The sequence below is a fragment of the Rosa chinensis genome, chromosome 5, assembly GCF_002994745.2.
Source record: "Rosa chinensis cultivar Old Blush chromosome 5, RchiOBHm-V2, whole genome shotgun sequence".
Classification (NCBI taxonomy): domain Eukaryota; kingdom Viridiplantae; phylum Streptophyta; class Magnoliopsida; order Rosales; family Rosaceae; genus Rosa; species Rosa chinensis.
In genome coordinates this window covers 70,953,079-70,977,079 of record NC_037092.1, presented here as the reverse complement: position 1 = coordinate 70,977,079, position 24,001 = coordinate 70,953,079, and the positions used below count along the sequence as shown (strand labels likewise).

The window sequence follows — 24,001 nt, the reverse complement described above, 5'->3', positions numbered from 1 at the left end:
GTTGCTTGTCGCACTCGATTTCTGTTTAGCAATCGAAATCTTGTGGCTCGTTAGGTATTTCTTGCTTTTTGGTATATGTTTGCAGTCTATTTTCGGTAAATTGGAGTTGATTTTGGTTAGTTCTTTGGTTTTTGAATGTGATTCTATTGCAGAAATTGAAAGGGTACCAGGCTTCGATCAAATTTGTAGATTGAAGAGCTCGGCGTGACGGCGACGCTGAAGCCGCACCAAGTCGAAGGCGCCTCGTGGCTCATACGGCGGTACAACCTCGACGTCAACGTCATCTCGTGGTCAACAGCTTGTTTTGAAAAAAGATCATGCTTTCATTGATACAGTGGGATTGGGCTGTGTGGAAACTCATGCTAAGGTATTGAACATTGACCAGTTGTGGTATATTGACTAATTTCCATTTTGTATAATATGTGAAGTCCTGCTTTTACATCTATGTTGAACTAAAATGCTGGTTTCTACAGCATTTTTGTTGGTATGTTTGTGATAATTTGAAATTGGTCCCAAAATTCATTAAACCCAGGACATGATTATGGGCATCATGATCCCATCTCTACTTGCTGTGCAGGTTAAGCAGTCATATCTTGTTGCACCACATGACTTGCATGGGAAACTTTTTTCCTTATTATGAGTTGATAACATGTAGTACAATATTTACTGTGAAACTTGGAAATAGTCATACAGAAGATAGTAGGTATACGTATTCAGGATATGACATTTTTAACCAGTGGCTTCTGAACTTATCATGACAGATACATGCTTTTCAGTTTTGTACTTTGCGTTTAATTGGTAAACATTTGCACAAAACAGGACATCGGGAACTTTTTCCCAATACTTCGTGACTTTCAGCATGTATACTGAAAAATAGCATATATATAGAAAAATAGCATCAGACATCCAAGGAAGGATAAACAAGGCATTTAGTTTGTCCTCATCCATAGCAGTTCAGTTAAACCATCAAAACCTAAAATGACACCTAAAGAAATGCAGTTCTAACAATCAAATGTAACTTGCAAAAGAGTATGATAAAATGTAACTAGTTGTAACTTGGTGTGTGCTATTAGTTATTTCTTAGGTTTATTCTTTGATCCACGAGGCCGACCATGACCTTTTTTCTTGTTCACGTTGGCTGCATCTATTTCGTGGATTGCCTTCATTTTCTTTGGAAACCTTTGCAAACCTTCATCAGTATCGCTGCGTGCTGTGCTGTCTTGATCTATCTTCATTGTGTTTGGTCCACGTTTCTTGCATATAACTTTTTGAAGTGACCTTTGTCTAGCTTCAGCAATATTGTTGCGTGCTTGGTTGTCCGGATGCTTCAACAAGGTGAGAGCTATGCGCAGACGCTCGTTCAACAAAGCAATCTATTGAACCACGAACAGTACAAGGAAAACCAGAAACACACTCTAAACCTTACATACAAGGTGGAATACGTGTAGTAAATGTGCAGTAAATAATCGTGGTGAGCTCTTCAATGTGTCATACTAACTTGTGTAGTATGACACATTGAAGAGCCACTATAGCAGTTTCAACCCGGAGTTGATGTGGGCCAAGACCAACAGAGATTGACCCAGCTTTTATCAATTCATATACCTCTTTCTCCATGAAGTCTGAAGCAAGAACACACCAAAATAAATCCGCAACGATGAACTTCCATATGTATCTCAGAATTGGACAATGCAAAATGTATATCTTATATGGTATATTAATTAGGCAAATGAGACAGGCAAGCAATATTTTGAATTTATAAGCATCAAAACCTACTGGCAGCGAACACACAAAATTGTATATTTAGACCACAAGCACATTCTCCAACTTTAGTTACATTCCTTAACCAAACAAAGGTAAAATACTCTAACCTGGGACACACTCTAAGCTCCTTAAGACGACTTGTTCCGAAGAGATGGGGAAAAACACAGATTTACTCACTCAATGACCCATAAATTCACCAACAGACCAATTAATTAATTGCTGTATATAATTAATACACAACTAAAGTAAATGACAGTAAGTAAATCTAGCATATGATAGGAACTGGCCCTTTCCAGTCCAAACATAACCAAACTACTTGACTATCTTTCTGATGAACCCATTACACAAATATAGTACAATATATATTTATTAGTATATTTAAGAAGAAATACCAAATTGATAATAATAACTGACACCATTCACAAAGACCAACTTATGTGCTAGCCATAGTGCCATGCTTGGTTAGAGAGGAATTCTCTTCTGTAGAAGCCAAGGAGTTAGCCTCTTACAAGAACAGTATAGTGCTGTAAGAACCTAGTAGAATTTGGAAGTGTGTTTATTTGTTTGTCAAAGAACAAATAAACACAAAGATGAAACAAGTTACAGTTCCTGAGGCACTGTTTACACTTGTAGCAGTCTATTAGTCAAGGTATTCTGGCTCTTGTACTTTTATTTTTTGGTTTTGACAGTTAACAAATCTCGATTAAAAATACAAATTGAATGTGTTACAGGCATGGTTACCTAGTCTCTTTCTCTAGTTGCCAAACGTTAAACTGATTCTATTCTTTCAAGTATGGTTCATCAATGAAAACCCTTCCAAAAACACCAATTTATTACCTTAGTTTTTCCAGCAAACTGAAATAGGCCTAATCAATTACAAACAAATTCGTAGAGTTATCGGGCATGAGGGCAAATACATGAGGGCCAGTTATCGGGCATTCGAACATAGGCTTTCAAGATCTTCAAACTCTATAGTCTAATCTTCAACTGGAATCGGTGCTCAAACATAAAATAAGGGACATTCAACATAAAACCCTAAAGCCATCGTCTAGATGATAATGGTACAACATACAACTACAAAGTCTTATAATCGCATCTAGATGATAAGGATTCTACGTACCTGAGTGCAAACAATGAAACCAGGATTCTACGTAGTACGTACTTGTTTTCTCGCTTTGTACAAGAACAAAACTGGACAGTTTCTTTCTTCCTCTTTTCCTCGTCTTCTCCTCTTTTTCAATTTAGGTTTTTTTTTTTAATGTAGATATGTAATTCAGAATTTTGAAAAAGAAAAAAAAATGTTTATACAGGCTACCTGGTAAGCAGGTCACCACTATTGAATATTCCTGACCATTAGATATATTCAACTTTTAATTAAATCCAACAGTCTAAGATATTCAAAAAACTTGATGTATGGCATATGTCAACATATACTAGAATTTTCCTTAGTGCGAAAGCAAGGAGGAAGAAACCGGACAAGAAACCAAGGAAAATCCGTTGATGCTAGGTGACCGGATACGGGTCTGGGATCCTGGCCTCTTTAAGTTTTCCAGCTTTGCACAAACCATCAATGATGATGATGTAAATTACAATATTTACTCCCAACTTCTTGTCTTCCATCTCTCTAAGCAGTTCCACTGCCGTTGAAAGTTGGTTGCCAGGCCATCAACTAAAATGGCATAAGTATGAAGATCTGAAAGTTGGCCACAACCTTGCATCTGAGAGAACAACTTTTCTGCTACCTGTATTCTCCCCGGTTTATAAAAACCGTCGATAAGAGTACTGTAAGTAATTGTATCGGGAACAAGTTCCGTACGAAGCATTTCCTAAAAAACCCGGTTGGCCTCATCAATCCTTTTATGCTTACAGTATTCATTTATCAATATGTTACAACTACGAACATCAACCATGCGGCCCTTGCTAAGCATTAGATCAAAGACTTTTCTTGCTTCATCCATTTCTCCTCGCAAACAGTAACCATCCATTAGTGAATTGTAGGTAATCACATTACGCTCAATATTGTTTGGATCATCATTTCAACCACACTTTTGGCTTCCCCGACCATCCCCTCCTTACAAAGTGTATCAACCAAGACACTGAAGTGACTACATTTGGAAAGATATTTCTGCTCCCCATTTCATTCAACAACCTTGTAGCTTCTTTCCTATGTTGCAAACTCCTTGAATCAAAGAGGTGCAAGTAATAACGTTTGGAGCAATGCCTCTACTAATCATTTCTGGGAAAAGGTTAAGTGCATCAACAACCAGTACTGTATCCTTGCAAAGACTTTATCAATGATAGTGCTACAGACGACTATGTCAGGCTTACAACCTCTTTCTTCCATCTTCCTGAGCAATTGAATAGCTGCACTGTTGTCACCCTTCATGCATATTCCCTTTCTTTTCTTTTTTTTTCCTTTTCTTTTAACAATTTAATTATTGAGTAAATATTTCTTCAAATTGTAAATATTCTTCAAGTATTAATGTGTGATTTTTTTTTTTATTAAATAAAACTTTCATTGATAACAAATGGTCAATACAACTTTCGGGGTTAAGGTGGCCTTGCTAAAAACCCTGCTTGATAATTTCTTAAGGGAAAACAACAAAGATAATTTCTTAAGGGAAAAGACAAGCTGCAATGATTCTTTTTTTTTCCCCTACCTTTTTATTAGGAACTATGTTTAAACTACCTTGCTCTTTTTTCATACCTTGTGCATAGATAGATAGATAGATACGTGCACTTCATTACCTTGGAGGGCAAACTTATATTTTTACATTTACCCATTTAAGTGAGCACACATATCGTTTAGTAGAGTAAGTGGATATTTGTTAGGCCCAAACTAGGTAAATGGTCAAGAGCCCAAAAAAATTTAGGCGCGGGGGAGGCTTCACTATCCCTAAGAAGGATTAGCGGGATTCAAACTCGGTTGGGGCTCAACGAACAATCCGATCCTTGCCAACTGAACCAACCCTCATGGGAGTTTGATTTGGTTTTTGAAGGCTGGTGTATGAACCCTGTTTTGTTTTGATTTTGGTTCAATCCATCTTCCTATTTATAAAACAAAGATACAAAACCAAGCCGAAAAAATATAATTGACATGGAAAGATTTGACCAATGTTGGAAAATAAATGCTCATCTCTTTGTAAAAAAATAGATTAATAGCATCTTAAAGTGATCAAAAAAACTGCTTTGACGCCATCTGAGTCTTTATGAAAATTATTAATTTTCGCAATGGTGATGGTGATTTCCAACTGCCTATGGAGTCAAATTTTTCTTTTCCTTTTCAGAGGTCTCCAGTTTAATAATATATATGATAATCCCTCCTGTAGTGTTGCCCTCCTCCCTTTTTGAAAGTTCCATAGTTCATCTGTCACATACATTCCACTCGAATTGTACTCCTTCAATTCCATCAAGGCAGTTGTGACTGCCTTGTACACTGCATCGTCGCCCTTTATACTCTTCAATTTTTCATCTTCTACATCAAGAATTTCCTGCACCACATCCAATATAGCATAGAGCAACAAAGGAACAATGTCATCAACAACGGTATTCTAGCTACTGATTGTTGGGTGTGCTTGATTAGTTTTGTATATATTATACCTTCCGATTTCCAAATTCATCCTCGATTGCTTTAAACGGATGCCAGCTTGGATCACTAAGATAATCTTGCCACACCTCTGGTTCTAGCATAGAATGGTCTCTCTTGCATGCAGTTGCAAAAGGCGTGATGTCAAGCTCTCCCATTCTCTTCACGCCAATAAAACCGTCATCCACCAGTCCCTGCAAGGCAGAAAATTACCAGTTAAATACCAAGTGCAGTAAACTGGTTCCAGAAATTATACAAATTCCCAATCCGGACCTGTCTGTTCTCCACATTATCAGCCCTCATTTGAAAATTGAAATTATAGAGAATGGCATGCCCTTTTTGTATATAGATGCAAAGCATCTTGTGTTTAAGCACACAATAATGGAATGGATGAATAACACACAGAAACTTAAAACTTAAACATACCCTGATTAACTCCTTGCGAGCATCCTGCAGTTCATTATTACTTTCACGCTCCTTGACAAATAGTGTAGAGTTGAGAGCTTCTGAATATTCAAAATCAGCTTTTAAATCTCTCAACTCATCTTCCTTCTCCTCTAACTTCTTTTGAATTTCATTAGTGCTGTCACCTGGGTCTTTCTTCTTCACATCAAGCTGCTGTTCCAATTCATCCGGGTTTGTCTTCTTCACATCAAGTTGCTGTTCCAATTCAACAATTTTTCAAAGACTCATTCATATTCAATGAAACTTCCTAGTTTCAACTACATAAGTGGAGTCGGTGAGCCGTGGCCTGTTGGTTAGCTAGCCTAACTAACATTGTGGAGGTCACGGGTTCAAATCTCACTGACATCTGGGATGGGGAGTTACATTGTCGTCCAGAGTCAAAAAAAAAAAAAACTACATAAGTGGAAACGAACCTTTTGTTCTGACAACTTTTTACCAATCCTGTTTTTCTGCAGTTTCAATTGCTTCAGTACAGACGATATTGCCTCTTTCAATGTTGCCCTCCTCCCTTCTTTAAAATTCCATAATTCTGTTCTTGCACTCTTACTATTGGTATTATAGCCATTCAATTCCACAAGAGCAGTTGTCACAGCCTTGTAAACTTCACTACCAAGATTGTCAACCTTTATCTGTTTCAATTTTTCATCGTCTTCATTGATTGTTAGCTGCATAGCCACATCCACAATAACCAGTTAGCAAACTAGATGAAAATTAAGAATGAAATATGCATTGATTATGACAAGATGGTTCATGGAAACGGAAATATTGTCTTCATTGATTGTTAGCTGCATAGCCACATCCGCAATAACCAGTCAGCAAACTAGATGAAAATTAAGAATGAAATATGCATTGATTCTGACTAGATGGTTCATGGAAACGGAAATATGGAGCCTTTTTGTTGTAAATGACCAAATGACCAGTACATAGATTGAGCGGTGTGAGAGTAAAACAAACGTTAACAATATCAGCCTCAAACGAGACATGAAGATTTAATGTTCAAAGGATTGGTCACATAAATATATATTTTGATAACAATTGCTATAGTTTGTATATGCAGGAATGACAACATGAATAGTTCTTCAATTGAAACCTTAATTGCACTCAAAAGAAGTAGAAGTGGTATGGCAGGAACAAAAGAAAATGGTTTTGCTAACAATGGTACTCCAAGGTATAAAGCTTTCATGGTCTGACAGAGCATCATAAATTACATATATATACCTTGGAATTTCCACAAGAATCCATGCTAGTTATGAAAGGATACCAGTTTGGATCCCTAAGGTTGCCCTGCCACTGAGAATATAGTGTTGATGCCTTGCCATCTGCTTCTTTTAAAGAATATCGTCTCGTGCATGAAGTTTGAAATGGTTCTTTGCTGAGGTCTCCCATTCTCTTCACACCAATTAAAGAACAAATTCTTAAACCTCCTAGTCCCTGCAATGCCCACATGTTATGATCCCATCGAATGTAAAGGCATTGTCCCATTGAGATAAAACTAAGAAGTCATCTAGATGGATCCTCCACCCCATTTTAAATCAAGTAACATCTTCAAAATATCAGATCCAAAAACAAAGACATGTCAAATAGAAAATTGCATTTAGAAAAGAATATGGTACATTGGAAACAAAGCCTGATGTTTGATTGTTTGAAGTGCTGAAAACATGGGATAAATCTAGACAAATTATCCAAAGCCTATGTATTGGTACACAATCCAAAAAGAAATTGCATACACGGTACATATATACTACTAAACCTCCCATTGGTTCAGTCCTGATTGATTCCTTCAAAACCCTATTTAATCCCCCTCCTAGTTGAAATTGTAAAGTATTGTCATGCCCTTTGTTTCAGGATTTATACCTTTAAATCCATGTAGTGTAAGCCTCTTGTATTTTAATACAATATAATGGAGAATAATAACAAACCTATAGAAATTGAAAACTGTTGTATACAACTATACATACATTGATGAACTCTTTATGAGCCTCCTGCAGTTCGGCTTCACTCTGATCATCCTTTTTCTGAAGCTCTATCTTCTGAGCTTCAATCCGCTCAAGCTCCTCCCGCAGCTCTTTCTTCTGAGACTCACTACGATCATACTTTTCTTGAAGCTCCTTTCTTTGGGATTCACTCTCACCTAGCCTTTTCATAAGATCATTGTTTAGATCTTCGGATTTTGAAAAGGCTTCTTTTTCTAAGGAGGTCTTTTCAAGATGGTATCGTACATTGATCAGCTCATCATGATTATTGTTCTCCTTGAACATAAGTGTAGAGTATAGAGCACGTACTTCTACCGACTCTTCTTCCATCTTCTTTAACTTATTCAAAACTACATTCATTTGTTCATGCTGGAGATCACAATGGTTGAGCAATCTGTTCAATTTCCTACCAAGCTTCTCACTCTGTTCCTGCATTGCAAGTCAATCACCAAAATTGATTTATCAATATCTCGCAGATTGGGGAGGAAAAAAAAAAAAGAAAAAAAAAAGCACTTTCTTCTACCAGATGTTTGCTAAGAGCATTTGAGCCATTATATTACCCAACAAACAGAAGATACTTTAACTGAATGAGCGAAGAAGAATAACAATACCAAAGTTCTGTTTCTAGTCTCACTCTCCTGAAGCAGTACTTCATTAAGTGCTTTCCTTTGAGCTTCTTCAGTTTTCTTAAGCTCTTTGTTCTGAGCCTTGCTATGCACAATCTTTTTCCGAAGCTCTTCCTTTTGAGATTCACTCTTCTCAAGTTTTTCCTGAAGTTCTTTCTGTTGAGATTTTGTATGCTCAAGCTTTATCTTAAGATCATTTATTTGAACCTCAGAGTTTGAAAAGACTTTTCCCTGCTCTGAGAAGGCCTCTCCAAAGACATGAGGTACATTTCGTTGCAATTTCCCTACTTATCAACATAAGAAGATAAATAAAGTAATACTGCAACCCTTTTCTAAAGGGAAAGCCAAATGAACATGGTTGCGCTTCTTAAAATAGAATCACACTCACCAATATCAATATCTTGGTGACAAAACGCAGACTGATCGCCAATATCTATTTCTTCTGATATGTCAGACATATCAAACCTGCATCAGAGAAAATAGATAATAAGGTAGAAAACTTGTCCTCCCCAACACAAAATTCCAGAAACAAATTTAAAGATTAGAAGAATAAATCCTACGTCTTCAAAGCAACCATGCAGAGATAAAAGGTTTTGGGTTTATGGCTTGGACAACAGCAACAAAAGAGACAGTTGCCTAACTTATGAAGCAAAAGGGTTCATACTGACGGCAGGTCACAAACAGTGGGATTTCATTTTTAGCCCAAGTTCCCAAACTAATAAACACACCTCCTCTGAAATTTTCTCAGCAACCGAACAGTAGATTTCGTTTTCAAGAACAAAGAACAGCATATAGAACACAAACCAGAATGTGCTTACTCAATTTGATTAGCGAACCTCGTGGATGCCTAGAAACCAAATTGAACTGAACCAAAGCAAGGGCTCTTCCTCTGGTTCACAGGGATGAAAAAATCTAGCAACATTGCTTGTCTTCATCGAAGAAACTCCTTTGCTTATTGGTTCTGATATCGTTGGTTAGTAGAAGACACGTGGATGGGGGAAATCGAATATAGAGACCATGTCTTTTTTGGTAATGAATGTAGAGACCATTTGGCAACGAGGGGCCTGGTGAATTGGGCGGGGCGGGGCAGTCTTGTGCCTTTCATTTTGACTTTTGCTGGTGATTGGCCACAAATAATCGGGGGTGTTGAAAGTTTTTTTCCATTTTACTTTTTCTTACCCCGAGTGTGTTCGCAACCTTTCTCGAGAAAAGAACAGATTTGTGTACCACTAGGCACTAGTCAAGTAAAGAAATATATCAAATCTCTACAACGGGTCGTGTTTGGTTCACAGATTTCTGATTCAGAAAAAGAAAACATAGTGAACGTAATAGATAAAAATGAATTTATTCTCTTCTTATTTTCTTTTACCATATTGAGTGAGCACATAGATAGTAGAGAATCGTAAGGGATTCATTTTATTTCCTTATATTCCAGCATTAACTACCCATATTCTCATTTAATCTTGAATTAATTACGATTTTCCTAATCCTGGTGTGATTATTCTCAGGCCATAAGTCCATAACCAGTGTGTTATATAAGGGTAGCAAAACAGAAAGACTACCCCCACGTAGTGCAAACGGTAATTCAAGCTCGAAACAGGCCCCATATCGACCACCTAGAGCCAAACACTGGGCCTACGCTAATTAGGGCCTGTGACACCCGGCTAGTAACACACATCAGAGCGAGACCTGCCCCCAGCGAGGCCCAGCAAGGTTTCCATTGTCCCGGATCCGTCCAACTAAATGTACAATATCAAGGACTTGACCATAGATTTAAGACGAAGTCATTCAAGTCATGGTGAACAAACATGTTGGGAACTTGGAATTGACATGGAACTATCCAAATCTTAGTTCCACATAATGATTGTTTCCTGACTATGTAAGTTGGACTACAAAACGACACAGAAACGACTTGATTTTTACATACGGAACAAGCTCGGCAGGGCTACTTCAAAAGCTTCCTAGCAGGAAATTATAGCAGCTTCTCGATTCCCTTGAGAGCCATCACTCTCGACTCTCGAGACAATCCCCTACTCTGAAATTTTGGACAACAGGATGTGGTCAGAACCTAGTGTGAGATCAGCAAGCAACTATCAGTTTCCAGTAAATGTAAAGTTTGAAACAACTTAACAACAGAAACATAAGAAACTCAGTGTCTCAGTAGTAATGGTAAGCAATGAAATTAGTCATTTGCCAAAAAAAGAAAAGTATGGATACAGTAACAGAACATGTTTGGTATGAACTGTCTCATTGAGTTAAAACCAGTTCATCGAAAATATTTTCATGATTTCAACGAATATTTCAGGGAGGGTAGGCAGAACAGTACTGCAAAAGGTGCTTGATGATGCCAAATCCCCCCTCCCATCCAAAGATGTGTGAGCACATCGATCATATTTACCAAGAAACACCACAAATAAAACATTTCCTTGAGTTCTAACAGAAGAAACGCGATGTTCAGAAAAATCAGTTACACAACCATATCATCCCGCATGAATTTTAAAACAATAGGCCCATTATTTATAAAGGTCTTCTTTATGTAAAGATAAATAATACCAAATTAAAGTGCATTACGAATCACATGACAAATTTGAAGAAGCTATGGCCAACCTGAAATCTATTGGAAAGAAGTAAAGAAGCTTATGATTTTATGCACTGTATGTGTGGAAAGAAAGATTTAAAAAAAAAAATGACGAGGGTAACCAATTAAATAAAGAGGCCTTATATTGGACACTGGCAGCAATGCTTCAAGTTTGGCCATGCATTACGCTAATTAAACAATGAGAGACCTTAAAGGCTTAAACCAATCAAACCTGAATTTAAGCTAACTTATATAAGAGAAATACACAAGTCACTATATTACCAAGATCTTGTTATCCATTTCTAGTTTACATTTGAATGAACTCAATACTCGCCAAATGCATACCTTCATGAGGTTCTTCTCCTCTTTTGCAGTTTCAACTGCTTCAGGAGATGCAATATTCCCTCTTTTAATGATGCCCTTCTATCTTGATTAAAGTTCCATAGTTCTTTAAGTGCATACCTACCACTGGGATTATACTCATTCAATTCCAGCAAAGCAGTTGACACAGCCAGATGAACTTCAGCACCAAACTCGTTCTTTAACTTTTTCAATTTTTCATCTTCTTCATCAATAATCTCCTGTGTACGTACCCGCATCCAATATGTTAGTAAATCAATTTCAAGAAACACGATGGGGTAAAATAATGTCATTCTAGAATTTTAACATGGGACAATGTCATTAATTAGGACATTGGTGCAATGGTTCATCTGGGGTACAATTCAAGCTCATTATTAGACAAGGAAAGACTCCTCTAGGTTTAGCATCTGTGAGAGGAAAATAAGTTAATTTCATGAGCAAGAAAAGGAAAATTGGATGTCTTTTACTGCATTAGGAACAATAACATGAATATTTCTCTAATTGGAAGTACATTCCCATGAGAAGTTAAACCCATATAGGAGGAGCAACGAAACTAATGTTACCAACAATAGTATTCTATTCACTGTTAGATAGTACATTCTAAGGAAAATTTATACCTTACAATGTCCAAAGGAATCCTTGCTAGTTTTGAATGGATGCCAGCTTGAATCCGTAATATAATCCTCCCATAGAGAACATAGTGCTGCTGCCTGGTCATCTGCTTCTTCTGTATTATATTTTCTCTTGCATGCAGTCTGAAATGGTTTGCTGTCAAGCTCTCCCATTCTCTTGACACCAATAAAAGCACGACTTGCTGATTCCCATCCCTGAAAAGTACAAAACTTTACTCAAACCATATGAAAATACTATTTATCATATTGACAAGCAAGCATCATGATTAATACATTAACCACTGAGCCTCAAGTATGAAGCTAAAATTTGATGGAATCTCCAACCATAAAAGGAACATGTTCAGAAGATCAAACCAAATAAGAAAGCATTTCTAACAGTTAAGTTGTATTTGGGACAGAGTTATTGAATAACATTACTGCTTGTCTGTCCTCAACAGATTAAAGGTTCTAAATACATGTGATTAAAATCCAAAGCCAATGTGTAAGATTTTACTTTCTAGTATTACAGTTGGATCTGTGTAACATAAGGTAACTAGTTTAGAAAACGATATTAGAAATGCTAATGAGAAATCATAAAACGGATACAAAAGATCAGACAACAGCTAAACACGTAAAAAACAAACGAAAATATGTCAACCCTCCCTTGGTTCAGACCTCAACTGACTTCTACACCCATTAATTTTAGTTCTCAATCAAATTTCTAAAGTATTGCATGTCTTGATTTAAGTTAGTGATAAATGCATTTCCATGCATAGTGTAAGCTTCCTGTATTCACCTTGAAAATCACACTCAAATAGTCAAATTCAGAACCTTTCATATACATACGTACTCTGGTTATCTCTCTACGAGCCTCCTGCAGTTCAGTGTTGCTTTTAAGCTCCTTAACAATAAGTGTGTTGTTTAGAGCTTCAACATTGGCCAGCTCTTCTTCTTTCTCCTTTAACTTTTCTCGAATTTCACCCATCTCTTCATGCTCGTCCTGAGACTCATCGTCTAAATCCTCCTCATCCTGAACTTGATTCTTACGATCCTCCAACTCAGTGATCTTGTTCCGGAGCTCCTCATTTTCTTTCTGCCATTCCCCTCAGTCACCAAAATAAAAATTTCAAAACACTCATTCGTATAAGCATGATGTAACAAATGTCCTTGCTAGTTCTGAAAGTAAATAGAAAACATACCTTTTCTTTTAACAAATTTTCCTTAGCCTTCCTCTGCTCAATATTAACCCTCTCCTCCTGAGAGAGAAGGGGAAAGCATAAATAAGCTATCAAACAATAATTTCCAAGAATGTCTCAGGCAATTATATTACAATCACTAGATTATTCCACAAAGGAAAGACCTAGACAATCAAAAGATAAAAATTAATGGTAATACCATTTGTTTTAATTTCATCTCGCGCTGCTCAAAATCTTTCTTTTGAGCTTCAATCTGCTCAAGTGCCTTCTTAAGTTCGTTCTTTTGAGCTTGTTCAATCTTCTCAAGCTTTCTCTTCTGGGATTCACTCTGCTCAAGCTTTTTCTGAATCTCTTTCATCTGCTCTTCCCTAACCTCAAAATACATGTCTGCCAACATCTGTTCATCTCCAATCTTCTGGTGAAGCTCTTTTTTGGTAAGTTCACTTTGCTCAAGTGCCTTCTTTTGAGCTTGTTCAATCTTCTCAAGCTCTCTCTTCTGGGATTCACTCTGCTCAAGCTTTTTCTGAATCTCTTTCATCTGATTTTCACTCTGCTTCTGCTTTTCCCTAACCTCAAAATACATGTCCGCCCACATCTGTACATCTTCAGTCTTCTGCTGAAGCTCTTTTTTGGCAAGTTCACTTTGCTCAAGCTTTTTCTGCAGATCTTTCTTTTGAGCCTCGTTCTGTTCAAGCTTTCTCTCAAGATCCTTCTTTTGCCCTTCAGATTTGGAAAAGGCTTTGCCTTGCTCCAAGAAGGCCTTTTCAAGATGGTCACGAGCATTTTGTTGCAGTTTTCCTATTTAACCATATAAATCGAAGAAAAGTGAGCCCATTGCTGTGGACAGGTGGTCTTCAAGAGTGCATGTTGTAAGTAGAATCAAAAGGGTATCAAGTTTAATTCGGACTCACCGATATCCATTTCTTCTGATCTGTGAGACATTTTCAAACCTGATATCCTGAAATCAGTAATGATTAAACAATCTAATGAAGATATTCATATGATCCTATCTCTTCAAATCAGCCAAACATGGTGCCTGAAGATAAGGGAGACTCTCATGTTGAACTTTTTCGTTTACAAAAGCAAGGAACCAAACATTTTAGAAGATGGAGGTCTCAGCCTCTCAGGTCAACAATAAAAACAAAATGCATGTAAGACGCAACAGTGGCACTTACCAGAATCTATCTCCTCTCTTTGATTCTCCCTAGCAAATCAGAAACAGCAGATAATATCTTCCTTGGTCTATAGCAAGATTACTCAAAACAGTAATTACTGGGAAACTGGTGAGCTCAATAATTAGAAAAAGGTTAAAACAGGGGAATTAAACTGATTTCATTTCATGGATGCCACATATATGGGTGTATCCCTTACAACGGAATGAAAACACGTGGCACGGGACCGCCACTACATATAAGGGATAAGGATGCAGCTACGTTCTGGCAGAAGACAAGGAGCAATGCTGCAGTTGCAGCTCAGGCCGGACGACTGTACTAGTTGTCTGGGGGTGATGATCATAGTGGGCTTTGTGTAGTAATTGGGCTTAGTGTGGGCTTGGTCCCAACAGAAACAGAACGCCAACTCTTCTATATATCTTTACTTGGGTAACCATAGTATGTTGTGTAGGGCTGTCAATGGGTCGTGTCGGGTCAAGATATTTGTCGTATCGCAAGATAGAAACCCAAACTCAACCCATTTAATAATCGTGTCAAAAATTTAAACCCAAACCCAAACCCAACCTATTTATTAAACGGGTTACCTGTTTCCAACCCGCTTAACCCATTTAATAAATAAGTCGTGTTTTGTTAGATAAAATGACTCATTTAAGTGTTAACAATGAGACCCATTTAACTAAAAAAAAGCATAAATTGATTAAATTCACTAAAAACTCCACAGGACGAAAATAATTATATATAATTCATGAATAATTAAATCCAATAATTAAAAAGCGAAATATTTCAAATTGTCTAATCCTATGATCAAATACTTCGAACGTCCAAATTTCAAGAAGAAACATAGCACAATCGGGTTAAACGGGTTCACTTCGTGTTGGCGGGTTGACCCGTGGCCGACCCATTTATTAAATGGGTCATGGCGGGTTGACCCACCACCAACCCGCTTTTTAATCGTGCGGGTTCAACCCGCTTTATTTTGTGCGGATTTCGAGTCCTGTTATCGGGTCGTGTCGGAATTGACAGCCCTAGTTGTGCACGGGAGGCACTTGGAGCCGGCTGTTTGGATACGAGGTACAGTGGGGAAGTGGAGGATGTTGAAAGGTCCTCTAAATTTTCTTCTCCTTTTTTTTTTTTTTTTTAACTCCCTTCAATGCCCTCGATCAGACGACCATTGTTTTCTTTCTTTTTTCAGTTTTTTCTGCCCTGCGTTGTTGCACTTGCTATTCACTTCAGCCTCCAACTTCAATGTTGCCACGGAAACAATTCCTCATTTCCTCATCACAATGTTTAGGGATTTCATCAGTACCCATCAACATATATATACCTCTCCAAAGCCAATGTGCTTGACACTTCTGGTCAGTAAGCCTCCTCTTGCAACAACAAAAGAAGAAACATGTTTTAGAAACACCTTTAATATAAGAATGTTATTGTTGGCAACTAGGTCAAGCCATAATGTCCGTTTCAAATACACGTCATGCAATTTGGTGTTGCATTACCAAGTTTTCTTCTTCATCGCAGTTACGACATCAAACTTTGGTGTAAGAGTACGATACAAACAACATTTGTATTTACTGCAGCCGATGGTATAAATGAAAATCATGTATTGGGATAATCTCTGGGGGCAGCTAATTGAAAGCTTCTTCATTTCAATTTTGAGTTTGTGGCCAAAGTGTACTCTCTTGCAACTTCAAGCTTTGACCTTGTTTCTTTTACAGGAATTTGAAATATTCAATTGAACTTCCAGACCTGAAAACTTAAATTGGACTAACATTGCTTCATTGGATGGGGTCCGAAGAAGCACAACTGAAGATCATGATAGCAAACAGGAGACGACCCCATGTCTGCCGTACCATCCAAGATAACAAATACATTGAAAGGGTTAAGAAAACATTTAAATGGTAAGGGATCTAGGCCTCAGCTAATTCGGAGGTCAATGAGAGGCCAAATGCGACCATGCACAATAGTCAGTTCCAACAACAAAGTTATGCATTTAAAAGACAACAGTTCTTATCTCACCAACTCCCAACTCTGTCTCCCACCGAAAGAAATGTCCTAAGTTTACATCTATTCTTCCAACAAAAGTTGAGCAAGAGCAAAAGAGCTCGACAGCAGCCAGTCGTTCAACAACAGAATACCGAAGCTCTTGAAGCACTCTCCATCCACAATGCCTAGACAAGATCATTCTGGTCAGGATATTGAATCTAGATATTAGAGATTGTACTGTGTATCATAATCTATATCACAACATAAATCATAGGTGAAACAAAATTATATTTTATGCCAACCATGATCCCATAATATCTAAGTCCAACGTTAATTGGACTAATTTACAGGATCTTCAAAGATATATACCAAGTTCAAAATTGATTAATCCATTTCAATAATAGCACTTCGGACCACATTAATCTAACATTCTAAATAATGAAAACTGACGTAAACACAGGTCACTATACATAACCACATTCCCAAACCAATCTTTTCATCCAATTGATAACTACTATATGTATATGCATATAATATTGAAAGATAATTACCATATATTTGCTATATCATAAGTAAAATTTAAACACTTGCCTTCAGTTTCTTCTCCGACCCTTCTGCAGTTTCCACTGCTTCAGAATATAACTTGCTCCCTCTTTCAAAATGGCCTTCCTCCCTTCTTTGTAGTTCCATAGCTCTTTTACCGAATACCTGCCACTGGGATTATACTCATTCAGTTCCATCATGGCAGTGACAACTGCCTGGACCACTTCATCACCAAGCTCATTCTTCAAACCTGCCAGTTTTTCATCTTCTTCATCTATAATCTCCTGCACCAAACAAGACAAGCTCGCTGTGACAGCATATAATACTAAGAAAAAGATAAAATTCCCCTCTATTGTGATTTGTGAATAGAGGGTGATGAGAACCAAGTTGACAAGACTCAGGAACAACAACAAAAACAAAAACAAAACAAAAGACATGTGCCAGTTGCAAGTTCAAAGGATTGACCACATGAATTTTTCTTCAACAAAACCCCAGAAGCTCATAATTACAAGGCAATCACCTTTAAAATCTAAACTTAAACCAAATGCACTCATAATAAATGAAACATAAATAGCAAGAACAACAACAAAAGAAGTTAATTGTATACCTTAAAATGCCCTTCTTTATCAGTAATGATCTTGAATGGATGCCAGTTTGGATCCGCAAGATATGTCTCCCAAAGAGAGCATACCTCCAATGTCTTCACATCCGCTTCTTTTTTAGAATATCTGTTCTTGATAGCAATCTGAAATGGTCTGACGTCAAGGTCTCCCATTCTCTTCACACCAATAAGAACACGGGTCTTATTTCCCTGGCTTGTTGAATCCCATAATCCCTGCAAAATACAAGATTAGAGTCCCCGAACATGACAAAAGCTTCATTGTGTATCAGCAGTACAAAAATTCCACAAATATAATTTGAAGCTTTTATTAATCTACGCATATCAGTTCTAAATGCATTAGTTCTGTATAAAATAGAATGGAGATGTATAATTCAATGAACCAAGAAATAGTGTAGATTCAATGAACCAAGCAACAGTCAAACGAGAGAGGTCAAACGTCCATACATTGACTAGCTCCTTGCGAGCCTCCTGCACTTCATCATTATTTCTCCGCTCCTTGACCACAAGCGCTTGATGAAGTGCTTCTACAGCATCATACTCCTGCTCCTTCTCCTCCAAGTTTTGTTCGATCTCATCAATCTTCTTCTTGGCATCCATGTCCTCATCCTCATCCTCATCCATATGTTTCATCGTCTTTAAAGCACCTCTCATCTGCTCTATCTCCAGCTCCAGTGCTTGTTTTTTTTCCAGCTCCTTTTCCAATTGAATGACTTTTTTACGAAGTTCCTCCTTTTGATTCTGCAATTCCAGTCAATTACCAAAGACAAAATTTCAAATATTCATTCATCCATTCCACAAAGTACCAGAAATAAAACAAATGGAAAACAAACCTTTTGTTCTTCAGCCAACCGTAACATATTTTCATCAGCTTTTTTCTGTTCTAGTGTAGCCCTTGCATTCTAAAAGAGAAAGACATCTATCAGCTATTACTAATTAATAATTTGCAATAAGATGGACATATATATATATATATATATATATATATATATCAAACAATCAGATTCTGAACCCTAGACTAGTCAAAGGAGTGCAGTAATCGATGAAATACAACCATAATGTACACACGAAAAAGAATGAAACATACTTTAGGAATGCTAGAAATTGAAACTTGAATGAGGTCAGATTTGTAACAACTCAAACAAGAAGCAAGTAGAACAAGAGATGCTGAATCCTCTTTCTTATTCAAACTAAGTATGAGGAGTTTCCTCAATATAATGAACATCATATAAGTAGTGGTCCAGCAAAAATGTAAAAGGTAACTTAATAGGAATTCTATACTTCTTTGATCCCATTCTCTTAGTGTCTCTTCTCCTTCTAGCATTTTAATTTCCAAGGTTAACGCACAAACAACTTATACGTTAGACCGATATCAAACTTAAACTGACTTAAAACAAGAAACTAATACAACCTGACAGTTAATGACAGTGGTGCAAACCCCACACATCCAAACAGAGCCTAAGCTCTTTGATAGAAGAGAACAAAAAAATTACCATTTGCCTATCATGATGGAGTTTCCTCCTCTCGCTATCATTTTGTGCCCTGCGTTGTTGCAGTTGCTTCTCACGGCGCTCAAGCTCTTTTTTTTGATTTTCCAACTGCACTGCGGCTTTCTCATGGTCCCTTAATATTCTGCTGAGCTGTTCTTTTTCCATTTGTTCCCTTTTCTCTCTTTCTAACAACATAAAGTGAGATTCAAAGTAAGCAATCACAAAATTGAAATGAACCTTTAAATTCAAAAGTGCACTCAATTATAGAGAGTTGACGAACTCTTGAGCATTCAAAGTAAGATATCACAATATTGAACTGGGAAAATGAAAAGTTAAATTCAAAAGTGCATTCAATTATACACTATTGAAGTTTTGAGCATACCGTCATTGAAAGCTTTAAGTATCGCATCCCTTTCAAGCACTACCTTGTTTAAGGAATTAGCAGTCTTATGATATTTGTTTTGCATCTCCTCAAGATGTGAATTCTTTATCTCCAAGGTGTTTTTAAGATTGGATACAAGCTTTGTAGTTTTTCTATGTTCCTCAGCTTGCTGACCAGAAACAGTTTTCAAATCTCCATTCTTGCAAAGATAATCACTTACAATGCTTCTTGAATTGTAATCATCATCCCGAGCAACCCATCCATATAATTGATCTCCTTTATTCCTCATCAGATTATAGTCCCTTTTTCCATGGCGCTCAACTTCAAAACTTTTCTCAAAGGACATTCCATTGTTGAAACCTTCCCAGTTATTCTCAAATTCAACAATTGCAAAACCAGAGTGACCCCGAAAATTCCATAATGGATGAACCCTCACAGGGTTAAAACCTTTTGCTGTCAACTCAGCTTTCATTTTAGAACCACTTTCGCCAACATGTTTCCCACCTTTGAACTCAGTTTTAATGTTTGCCAAAATGCCCATCACAGGCCATACAAACAATTTATCATCATTCAGTCTAGAGGATTCAATCTTGGTTGCAGAATCTATAGGGGATTCTGTCTGTGGTGCAGGCTCTAAATGGCGTTCTCTCTTTGGTGCAGGCTCTATAGGAAGTTCTCTGATGGGTGCAGGTTCCCGTTCTCTCTTGGGAGCAGGATCTCTAGGCCCTTCTAGCTTGACTGCAGATTGTTCAGGTCCTCCTACCTTGGGTGCAAGTTCTCTAGGCCGTTCTATCTTGTCTGCAGATTCTAACCGACTCTTCACAGCAACATATTTATCTATATAACTCTTCAAAGCCCAGTGCTTGGCTTCATCTTTTATACCCCTGCTATGTGAGCCTCTGCCGATAGAAGAAGCATGTCGTGAAAGCTCCCTAAGTTGGTAACTTTGCCTCCTTTTCTCATGGCAAAACGGACATCTGTAAGTTGAATCAGAATTTTTTATTTTATAACTACCTTTCTTTAACTCATTATAATACTTGTCCTCATAGTACTTGAAATCAGACCACTTATCCTTTTCTTCCTTTGATCTGTGAGACATATCAAACCTGAGATGCAGAACAAAATCTAACATTAAACTTCTGATTGCCTCTCACTTCTTTCTCTTTCAAGCTACTAAACATAGCAATAAGATACAAGCGTATCCCCCCCCCCCAAAAAAAAAATAAAAACTCACAGACGGAGACCCCAAATACAATTTAGATCCACCTTGAAGGACTAAATAACGGCAACTTTATTTATTTCAGTGAGAATGTGACCTTCACTTAAATTCCAATCAATCTGAATTATGAGTCAAAATTTTGGTGTATACTCCGTCATTTCGATTATTTTTCATAATGTCATAGTGTACTTTGACTAATTCATGATCACATATATTTCAGTCGTCCTAATAACAAAACTCAAGCAGTAAATTATTAGTCAAAAAGAGAACCAAAACTTAAATATCTATTTTATGCAACCTAAATGCACCATGAAAGTAACAACACTACTAACAGCAACATTTGTTATACGCAACAGTCTTTGGTACCTGAGACATTACTACACAAGTAAAACCAGAACATATGCTTCACAAAGATAATGACAAAGAGAAATGACTTTTCATTTGTGCATATAAACAGGAGAACAAGATTAGTCATGAAAAATCACTTGGCATTAGAAAACTAACTGACAACATTATACAAGAAGGAGATGTTTGTCACCAGCAAGCAAAACCCATGCATATAAGACCAGCATAATTAAGTGAGACATGTAAATCTTAATATATATAAGTCTGCCTGATGATTTGATCAACAATTGATCTTTAACATTGATGCTCATATACAGCTGTTTTTTGTCACTCAAGTAGCATCCACTCCAGCACAGCAGCCAACTATAAGAATCTATGTAGATAAGGCATACAAGTTTTTGACCTACTTTTAACATTTTTAAATCATATTTAAGCACACTTTAGATGTGGACAGTAACCATTACAATTAGTGACTGTCTCAGTAGTTCCAAATGTAAGGCTACTTACTGTCTTCAGTACTAAACAAAATCTTGTTATCTCACACTTAATAGATTTTACTTCTTTACCCCATTAACATTGTTTGTAGTTATAACTAGTAAAATTTGCTTCTTTCCTTAAAAGTACTCAAAGTCACACAATTATGCAGATGGTGAAGGTAATAGATTAAGCTCCTCAACTTCTAGCCATGCATAAAACTTGAAGTCCTAATTCCAGTCTCATATATATGAGAAAGAAAAACTTACAGATACAGTTTTGAAATCTCTTTTTTGGTGAGTAAAACCACACATCCAAACATTTCACAGATACTCAGTAAGTTAGGACATGTAATTTCAAATATCTGTTCAATATCTTAGGGATATGCACCAAAGTTATGTCAAATTTCCTTTTTTACCTTTACATGGAATTCTATTTGAAATAACATCCTTTCTAAATCTTACCTGATTAAACAAATAAACAAAAGAACCCTACATTTGCATCCAGCCTTAGACATCTAATTCAATGATTTGCCATTGCTTACATGAAGGTTAAATAGGTACCAACGTGCCAGTGTAACAACCACTCAAGGTGCTGATATATGTAAAATACCAAATGCTTGTTCCGCTCCTACATATAATCGCACATAAATAATGAAGGAAAACATTGAATTTAACCAAAGATTGGTGAAGTTTCGGCTACAGATAACAGAACATACAACCAGGCTCAATTCCTTTTTTATTTTTTTTCCCTAACATTTATTTTACAAAACAACAAGCAATTCTGCTCAACAATCAACACAACCATCTATATGCAAAGCAGAAAATTCTTCTGAGTAACTAGTCCCCTCTGTTTGGTTGCCCCAAAATACGGAACGCCTCTGTTTACCATAAGCACCAAACAAAGCTAAATCACTTGGATTAGGTTCAGAAATTACCTTCGCAGTTTCACTCAACAAACCTCTTTTCCCACAGAGCCTCCGATACCCCAATCGCTCCTCTCCGGCGAGCCAAAACGCCGGAATGTTGATCAAAACAAAGACCGATCACCAACGCCGTCGTACAAGTCCCACAGAGCCAAAACCCCCACTCTCCCTCCTTCTTCCTTCCGACTATCACCGACAACGCGGAGAAACGCCGATAATGCGACACGCCGGAAGCCGAAACGACGCCGTGGCGAGTCTACGGCGAGCTGGCGACGAGAAGCGGAAGAGTGTTGTGGTCTAGAGAATGAGGGTTAGGGTTTTGAGAGAGAGAGAGAGAGAGAGAGAATCAATTTTGGAAACTTAGAGAGAGAAAGCAAAGAAAACGCAATGACTGGAGAGGACTACTGGCCTTCTCTGAGTCCACTATATTTCATTTCGTTCCCGAAAAACATACCCGTTCTTGGTATTTTCTCGTTTCCAATTCTTTTTTGTTTTTTTCTCATTTAAGGAAAGCGTCTTCGCGAGTGTGGGATTGAGAGACTACTCGCTACTGTAACGGTGGGACTTTGGTTAGAGTTGGGAAATCTGCTTGATCAAGGGAGGTGATTTGAAAGTGGGGTTTTAGAGTGTGGTGTAGCGTGTCTCGATCACTGTGATCTTGTGGGCCCTCGGAGAGACACGTGGAGAATTGAGAATGGGGATGCTCACTGGCAGAGGACCTGATGGAAAAAGCCAAATAGGATATCCATTCTCCTGTGTCCACGTGTCACTTGCATGGCTCACGGGCATTGACTGACTTGGAGAAAAAGAGGAAAAGAGTAAAGTGTTGATGAATTTAAATAGTCATAAGGTTTTACTTTTTACTTCTCTTTTTTTTTTTTATAACATTTTAAGTTTTTACTTTTACCAAACAAAATCAGTAACAATAAAGTTGGTGGAAATTTTCCAATAATTGTTGTCAAGAAGTTGCTGGAAATGCGGATAAATGAGTCATGAACTTGCTGTGATTTACAGTAGAGATAAATATAATATTTTGGTGGGAGTTTGGTGGAACTTAGTTTCTTCAGCAAAATCGATCTGAAGCACGTCAATTTTTAATGACAAATTGCTTATTTTAGCACATATATTCTTGAAATCTTCAAAACCTCTTAGACCCAGATTGAAGCAAAATTTTATGTAAAAGTTATAATTAATGGAGAGAGTGTAAATTGACAATTATTGAAATTTTATGTAAAAGTTATAATTAATGGAGAGAGTGTAAATTGACAATTATTGTTAAGTTTATGAGGTAAATTTTCACAATTGTAATTGTGAAATGTAAATTAACAATTATAGCCAAATTTATGGAGTACTTTGGAATTAAGCCCGGTGGGAATGAAGAATTACATACGTCTTTGCACTATATACATATGCCAGTCAGTCAAGGGAAACAATATTGTCATTGCGTAAGCAACAATCAGAAGTTGAATAATCCATTATCTGGCTCTTTCGACATATAAACCATAGATGATTAAATATAACAGTTGAGCAATGTAATGAGTAAATGCACAGTTCCACCATAAAATCAAAAGAGTAAAAAAGAATTATTAGATGTACACAAGCATCTAGAAATAATTTTAGCTTGATGGGATGCAAAATTGCATGGTCATATCCCCCGTACGTAAAAAGGCCACCAATAATTGAGATATGTAGT

The 24,001-nt window shown here is 37.2% G+C and overlaps 3 protein-coding genes across 20 annotated transcripts; all 3 read right to left on the bottom strand.

Annotated features, from left to right (window-relative positions):
• Positions 1 to 4,844: 4,844 nt before the first annotated feature.
• LOC112166275 (factor of DNA methylation 1) lies at positions 4,845 to 9,425 on the bottom strand. Of its 9 annotated transcripts, none has more exons than XM_024303073.2 (9): positions 8,972 to 9,425; positions 8,800 to 8,876; positions 8,397 to 8,698; positions 7,771 to 8,208; positions 7,031 to 7,243; positions 6,226 to 6,477; positions 5,774 to 6,007; positions 5,362 to 5,541; positions 4,845 to 5,252 (listed from the first exon to the last, which is right to left on the bottom strand). In XM_024303073.2, exons 1-9 carry the CDS (start codon positions 8,986 to 8,988, stop codon positions 5,025 to 5,027), a joined length of 1,941 nt encoding a protein of 646 aa, XP_024158841.1. In that variant the 5' UTR covers positions 8,989 to 9,425; the 3' UTR covers positions 4,845 to 5,024. The 9 variants fall into 9 exon arrangements, with proteins under 9 accessions (XP_024158841.1, XP_024158839.1, XP_024158840.1 ...); XM_024303071.2 differs by having other exon boundaries at positions 7,771 to 8,214; positions 8,972 to 9,421; XM_024303072.2 differs by having other exon boundaries at positions 7,771 to 8,214; positions 8,397 to 8,695; positions 8,972 to 9,420.
• A 726-nt stretch (positions 9,426 to 10,151) lies between these two features.
• On the bottom strand, positions 10,152 to 14,655 carry LOC112166313 (factor of DNA methylation 1). 8 transcript variants are annotated; one of them, XM_024303119.2, is made up of 8 exons: positions 14,332 to 14,655; positions 14,068 to 14,106; positions 13,356 to 13,954; positions 13,160 to 13,216; positions 12,757 to 13,053; positions 11,967 to 12,176; positions 11,335 to 11,570; positions 10,152 to 10,446 (listed from the first exon to the last, which is right to left on the bottom strand). In XM_024303119.2, exons 2-7 carry the CDS (start codon positions 14,096 to 14,098, stop codon positions 11,337 to 11,339), a joined length of 1,428 nt encoding a protein of 475 aa, XP_024158887.1. In that variant the 5' UTR covers positions 14,099 to 14,106; positions 14,332 to 14,655; the 3' UTR covers positions 10,152 to 10,446; positions 11,335 to 11,336. The 8 variants fall into 8 exon arrangements, with proteins under 8 accessions (XP_024158887.1, XP_024158893.1, XP_024158891.1 ...); XM_024303125.2 differs by having other exon boundaries at positions 14,068 to 14,192; positions 14,332 to 14,654; XM_024303123.2 differs by having other exon boundaries at positions 14,068 to 14,114; positions 14,332 to 14,654.
• Positions 14,656 to 16,075: 1,420 nt separating this feature from the next.
• On the bottom strand, positions 16,076 to 22,720 carry LOC112201806 (factor of DNA methylation 4). 3 transcript variants are annotated; one of them, XM_040507365.1, is made up of 9 exons: positions 22,321 to 22,720; positions 19,955 to 20,451; positions 19,346 to 19,924; positions 18,967 to 19,148; positions 18,307 to 18,375; positions 17,921 to 18,214; positions 17,462 to 17,689; positions 16,903 to 17,138; positions 16,076 to 16,496 (listed from the first exon to the last, which is right to left on the bottom strand). In XM_040507365.1, the coding sequence occupies exons 2-8, from the start codon at positions 20,442 to 20,444 to the stop codon at positions 16,905 to 16,907; spliced, it is 2,076 nt and encodes a 691-aa protein (XP_040363299.1). In that variant the 5' UTR covers positions 20,445 to 20,451; positions 22,321 to 22,720; the 3' UTR covers positions 16,076 to 16,496; positions 16,903 to 16,904. The 3 variants fall into 3 exon arrangements, with proteins under 3 accessions (XP_040363299.1, XP_024198489.1, XP_024198487.1); XM_024342721.2 differs by having other exon boundaries at positions 16,076 to 16,511; positions 19,346 to 20,451; XM_024342719.2 differs by having other exon boundaries at positions 19,346 to 20,451.
• Positions 22,721 to 24,001: the final 1,281 nt, after the last annotated feature.

Coding starts and splice junctions, on each gene's coding strand:
- LOC112166275 (XM_024303071.2), bottom strand. Junction 8,215..8,396: donor AGACTAGAAACAGAACTTTG/GTATTGTTATTC, acceptor CTTGCAATGCAG/GAACAGAGTGAGAAGCTTGG. Junction 5,253..5,361: donor ATGAATTTGGAAATCGGAAG/GTATAATATATA, acceptor GATGTGGTGCAG/GAAATTCTTGATGTAGAAGA.
- LOC112166313 (XM_024303119.2), bottom strand. CDS start 14,098: ATGTCTCACAGATCAGAAGAAATGGATATCG. Junction 12,177..12,756: donor ATTTGAGTGTGATTTTCAAG/GTGAATACAGGA, acceptor TGTACTTTTCAG/GGATGGGAATCAGCAAGTCG. Junction 11,571..11,966: donor ATTCCTTTGGACATTGTAAG/GTATAAATTTTC, acceptor GTACGTACACAG/GAGATTATTGATGAAGAAGA.
- LOC112201806 (XM_024342721.2), bottom strand. CDS start 20,444: ATGTCTCACAGATCAAAGGAAGAAAAGGATAAGTGGTCTGATTTCAAG. Junction 19,149..19,345: donor ACTTAAAGCTTTCAATGACG/GTATGCTCAAAA, acceptor TTATGTTGTTAG/AAAGAGAGAAAAGGGAACAA. Junction 18,376..18,966: donor TCCATCATGATAGGCAAATG/GTAATTTTTTTG, acceptor TTTCTCTTTTAG/AATGCAAGGGCTACACTAGA.